The sequence below is a fragment of the Neoarius graeffei genome, chromosome 25, assembly GCF_027579695.1.
Source record: "Neoarius graeffei isolate fNeoGra1 chromosome 25, fNeoGra1.pri, whole genome shotgun sequence".
Taxonomy (NCBI): Eukaryota; Metazoa; Chordata; class Actinopteri; order Siluriformes; family Ariidae; genus Neoarius; species Neoarius graeffei.
Window position 1 is genome coordinate 35879523 of NC_083593.1, and position 6000 is coordinate 35885522.

Sequence of the window (6000 nt, forward strand, 5' to 3'; positions counted from 1 at the left end):
TGGGATGGGGGCGGCACGGTGGTGTAGTGGTTAGCGCTGTCGCCTCACAGCAAGAAGGTTCTGGGTTTGAGCCCAGTGGCTGACGAGGGCCTTTCTGTGTAGAGTTTGCATGCTTTCCCTGTGTCTGCGTGGGTTTCCCCCACAGTCCAAAGACATGCAGGTTAGGCTAATTGGTGGCTCTAAATTGACCGTAGGTGTGAATGTGAGTGTGAATGGTTGTTTGTCTCTGTGTCAGCCTTGCGATAACCTGGCGACTTGTCCAGGGTGTACCCCGCCTCTTGCCCATAGTCAGCTGGGATAGACTCCGGCTTGCCTACGACTCTGTAGAACAGGATAAGCGGCTACAGATAATGGATGGATGGAGTCCTGGGATGATTACAGAAGCAGATGTACAAATCTGCACTGTCTAGATGAACTTATCCACTGAAGCAAGGGAGAGCCTTGGGCATATGCTTTTTTTTGGGGGGGGGGTGCGCGCAAATCGTCAGGGTTTTATTGTGGAATCATCCACATGGGTTCCTTATTTCAATGGAATGGCCCTTTTTTTTTTTTTTAATTCATGCTCAAATTAACTCGATACCAAAAAGCATGTGTACATAAATAGACAGAGAAATGACATTTATGCTGACACAGGATGGAATGACTGTGTTTGAGTATCAGCTAGGAATGGGGGAAAAAAAATGTGCAGTATCTTTTTATTATACATACAGGACACGTTTTCGATGGAATAAAAACATGTGTTCTGTTCCCTTCTAGCAGACTGCATTCATTTGGTTTGATAGCATGCAATATTGTTAGCATATCGCTTATCCTACGTGTATTATGTCACTCTACCCAATGGAAAACGAGCATTGAATATGGTTTACGATATTGCATGGTTGTCAAGACAACATGACATCACACATCAGAGACATAAAACTTCCGTGCTAGCGAGCGACTGTGACAATTTGTAAACAAACATGGCCGCCAGGTTTGCTTCATTCAGTATGGAAGATTTTGAAAGATGCATTGAACACCCGAAAGGAATATACAGGGTGTTTCAAAAAAATTTGATATTTTTTGAGATGTAAATATCCCAGAAACTGCATAGTCTGGGCAAATGAAACTGAACAGGCTTAATGTTGAGCAATATAAGATTTCTTCCTCAAAATTTGAATGACTAATTTAAAGGCATGTGGATTCCATGAACGATTTCACAAATTTTCAATATGGGCACCATCTGAGACACGGCACACGTCAAGTCGGTAGTCCAGCTCTTGCCAAACACGCTGCAGCATGTCTTTGGTAACAGTCTTTTCTGGTAACAGTGCATTTTTAGAGAAATCTTTTTTGACTGTGTTCGAGCGTATTCTAACACACAGCACCTTTTCTTTTCCAGCGAATGGCATTTCTATACCTAAAAAAAAAAACAATAAACATAAAATTTTGACCTGTTTCCACACACGCTGTTAAAATTTGAGGTCAGTTGAACGAAAATTGGCAAAGTTATTAGATTGTGAAATGATATCTAATTTTTTGAAATACCCCACAGGGCTGCCGCCAGAAATTTTGGGCCCCATGAAAGATTAGAATTTTGGGCCCCCCAACTTTCCGTTATTAGCAACACTTTAATCTAGCAAACTGTATATGGCGCTCGCTCATTAAAAACTTCAATCCTAAAGCATTTATGGGTTGTATTGCTGCTTACCTCCTTCTCCAAAGGGGGGTTCAGTGGTTTGGTAGGGCGGAGGTCCCCCTGAGGCTGAATCTGTGCATATTTAGGGCACCCCATTAGTTATGAAACTGGTCATTAGCGCTAGTTATTAGCACCAGCATAACGTAATAGTTCATCTTGTTTATCACACAAGTCAGTTCAGTTATTAAAATGGAAAAAATGTCACTGTACAAACTGTAAAAGTGTTCTCTTGATAGGCTAATCCAACCACGTTCATACTGTTCATTTACCATTCGCTAATATTTTGAACACACGTGAGCGATAGCTACCTTTCTTTGGGAAAAACTGAGTGACCAGTTGCCTGCCTCTCCGGTCCCTCTCAGCTTTCAGCTGCCTTTCTTTACGTTTTTAACAGCCACTCTTCATATTTAGCGATCATAGACTGTACGCACTCCACTGCTGGCTGGCTGGCTGCTGCACCGCGACACAGCAGCAAGTAGCGTTGCACTGATCGGCACACAGATTTAATGCATCGCGCGTCTACCAGAACTGGACCGTAACCATTTCGCAAAAGGGGGAGGGTTAAATGACAATATGTTGAAGAACTCAAGAAATAGACAACCTTGTTCAATTAGCTCATTTTACCAGATGGAATATTGCATTGTTGTTATTTCAAAAGTCTTATTAAAATCATTAAAAGCATATTATCAGCCCCTTAAAGGGCCCCATGGCAGTGCTGGGCCCCTAGAATTGTTCTAACCTTTCCCCCCCTGGCGGCGCCCATGATACCCCATATAATGTATCTGTGTATAAGGTGTATATCAGATATATTTCATTCTCTCCATGAACAATCCTTGTTCTTACTCAGGTTACGAGGGAAAAGCAGGGATGGCAGCTGTGGTCTTAAAGGAAGGCCATGACTTGGATGGAAAAAGCCTTTACAGTCGTTTGGTACAGAGCCTTCCAGCATATGCCTGGCCATGGTTTTTAAGAGTCCAGGTAAGAAAATGATAAAGATTAATGCCTAATAGATCAGTGTCACGTTAGGAGTAATTCCTTTTTTTTTTTTTACACATGGTATAGCCTCGATTATCATATTGCGCTTTGCTACAGTTTTCATTTTCCAAGTTTCCACTGTCTTGTTGCTGTAGCTCGTGTAATTTATTATGTCAGGGTTTTTAATGGAGAGAAGACATCTGTTTCAGGACTCCTGCATTCTTTTTCATCCACAGACTTTCTTGGACGTGACCGAGACCTTTAAGCAGCAAAAGAAAAACCTAGTGGAGGACGGCTTCTGTCCTCAGGTTGTCCAAGCTCCACTTTACTTCCTGGATAACGCTAAGAAAACCTACATTCCCCTCTCTCAGAGCGTGTATGATGACATTGTCTCAGGCAAGATACGACTCTGAGCCTGTCATTTCAGGACAAGTGAAGGAATGTGCATCTGAGTTTGAACGCAGCACGTTGATCACCGTTTTGTTATTTTTGCAGGGAATGCTGTTCAGGGTTTGGATTTGAGAACTATTTTTTTTTTTTAAACAATATTTTAACTTTGAGGAAAACACTGGAAATTTCTCAAAAGCATTGTCACTTTTCAGTGTTTTAAAAGTTCTTTTTTCATTTTGTGGTAAATGTTGGAGAACACTGAATTATATTGAGAATATTCCACGTGGAAGCCTATGGGAAGTAATTTCTGCACTACGTCTTGCTTTAGGAGTGCACGTTTCACCTATCGAAATTTTCAAAAACATGAAAAAAAAATATTCAGAGATCCGATTGAAATTTTGAAACGCTGCCATTGTACAAGTCATTTATTGAAGGAAAACATTGGAACTTTCTGTGCATAAATATTTTAAATGTTGAATTCCCCCCCCTTTTTTTTTTAAAAATACAAAGCCAGAAATTAACTTTTTTTTCTTCTTTGTTTTAGGAAATCTATTATGTTGAACAACACTGCCCAGGAAACTGTATTTTACATAGCTAACTATGTAAAAACATGCCATGCTGGATTTCCTAACCCATTTTATTACTATATCATGTGTAGTATATGCTGTTATATAACTTATACAAGTTGTTTATTAAGAATGATGTTATACTGGTTTTTTTTTTTAGGATTTGTTCCTACAAACTTGAATAGTTCTGATGTTTTACATACTTGTAGTAGTAGAACCAAACTCATTTTAATAAAATATACATAATGCTCAAAGTGATAAATGTTGATTTAGTCTAGTATAGTAAGTGTATTTTATTATCACATTCATTCATCCATCCATTATCTCTAGCTGCTTTATCCTGTTCTACAGGGTCGCAGGCAAGCTGGAGCCTATCCCAGCTGACTACAGGCGAAAGGCGGGGTACACCCTGGACAAGTCGCCAGGTCATCACAGGGCTGACACATAGACACAGACAACCATCCACACTCACATTCACACCTACGGTCAATTTAGAGTCACCAGTTAACCTAACCTGCATGTCTTTGGACCAGGGCTTTGAACCAGAATTTTTTTCCTATTGGTTCGTTCCGAACAGAAACGGAATTTTAACGTTTCCGGTTTTGGGTTCCACCATTAAATAGACGTTCCCGAACCAGTTAGAACAAAAAAATTTCGTTCCCGGAACGGTTAATTACATTCCCTGTCAGCTGTTTAACAAATGACTATAAAATTATGTCTCTGTCTCATCCAGCTTAAGCCAAATGTAGGCTAATTCTATTACAACCTTCATTAAATAAGACAAGAAATAATTCAAAACAATTATTATTTCAAATGTTGGCGATTTGGATTCTCAGTATGTCTTCCCATCTACACAAACAGAAAAAGTGCCAAAAATGAAAGATAATTCGTTTAGTGTGTTACCAAAGGCTAGTCAGGCCCTATGCATTGATAGGCTAACAGAGGTTAACGTCATTTAATGTTCACGAGCCTCTCATTAACGTGGACAAATATATTGATATCGTGTTTGAAATTGACGTTTTTGAATAACGATAGACTGCAATATTTACCTCTTAAGATGTGGAGACGTGATAGTAGTCCACCCTCCCGCTCTCTCCATTCAGTCAGCGAACGTCACACAGGAAGTGAACCCCAGTGGGTCATAGAAACTTGCGCAGGAGAAGAATGACTTTTTTTATTTGTAGGCTACGGAAACTTTGAGGAACGAAATAAAAACCGGTATTAACCGGTTACCATTATTTTTAATAAGCGTTTCTGTTCCGGAACATAAAAAATAAAGTTTCTGGTTTCAAATCTGTTCCATGTGAAATAGAAAAAGTTCCTGGTTTTCGTTTCTTGAACCGGTTCAAAGCCCTGCTTTGGACTGTGGGGGAAACCAGAGCACCCGGAGGAAACCCACCCAGACAACATGCAAACTCCGCACAGAAAGGCCCTCACCAGCCACAGGGCTCGAACCCGGACCTTCTTGCTGTGAGGCGACAGTGCTAACCGCTACACCACCGTGCCGCCTAGTTTCATAACTTCCAGGATAAAGAAGAGCGAGATGAGAGAAGCAGAGCCATGTGTGTGTGTGAAAGAATGTAAATGAAAATAAAGTGTGCCCTTAAAAAAGTACCAAAGTCACAACACTGTTTAATCTCTTAAAAACTGAAATATTTTTAATACACTTAAATAATATCTTAAAAATACAGTCCTGGTCTCCATGTATCAAAGCAATAAAAGCTGTGCGAGTGTGAATAAAAATAAATAAAAGTTGTGAGAAGTGTGTAGTCGAATGTAACTGAGTATAAGTACATTTTTTAAAATTATAAACGTACTGAATAAGAGTAAGACGTATTATGTATTTAAACCTCTGGCAGGGATTAAAAGTAGACGGCCTTTCGATTTCATAAAATCGATGAAATTTAGTTCCCTCTGAAATTTGTTCATTGTGATATTTGTTTATTTCTGTAATAAATAAAAACACACAAAAAAACAGGCCGTTCTGTGGCTGGGAAGTTATTTAATTTGAGGGGATTCCCGAACAAATAATGTGCATGAAATTGCTCGCTTCGCGCAGTCAAGCAGACAGAGGAAGTCCAGGTGCACATGCGCAGGTTTACCTTTGACCATACACTGACCGTTACATCATTCTGTCACTAAACGAGCAGCTTATCTACACCGAGGTGCTCGCTGACTGCTGATATTTATTAGTTTAGTCCTGCGTTTCCTTTCCTTCGCAACGTAACGTCTTTTCTTCTCGCTTTCCATTACTGTAGTTGGGCTTTCACGTTTCATTCGTGTCCTCCATTTTCCTCTCCTGTTTCAAATTGTATCCCACAATGCCTTGCATGAAAGGGGAAAGCCCACCACATGATGCATGATATAATATCTTGAATTGGGTCATGGTGAAGC

General features: G+C 40.0%; 1 protein-coding gene across 2 annotated transcripts in view; it reads left to right on the forward strand.

Annotated features, from left to right (window-relative positions):
• LOC132873640 (long-chain fatty acid transport protein 6) overlaps positions 1-3748 on the forward strand; it is a 28786-nt gene extending 25038 nt beyond the window's left edge. For both annotated transcript variants that reach the window (XM_060909388.1, XM_060909390.1), the window contains 2 exons: positions 2523-2653; positions 2887-3748. In XM_060909388.1, coding sequence (XP_060765371.1) covers positions 2523-2653; positions 2887-3063 — 308 coding nt within the window. In that variant the 3' untranslated portion in view covers positions 3064-3748. The remainder of the gene's footprint in view (positions 1-2522; positions 2654-2886) is intronic.
• The last annotated feature ends 2252 nt before the right edge of the window (positions 3749-6000 follow it).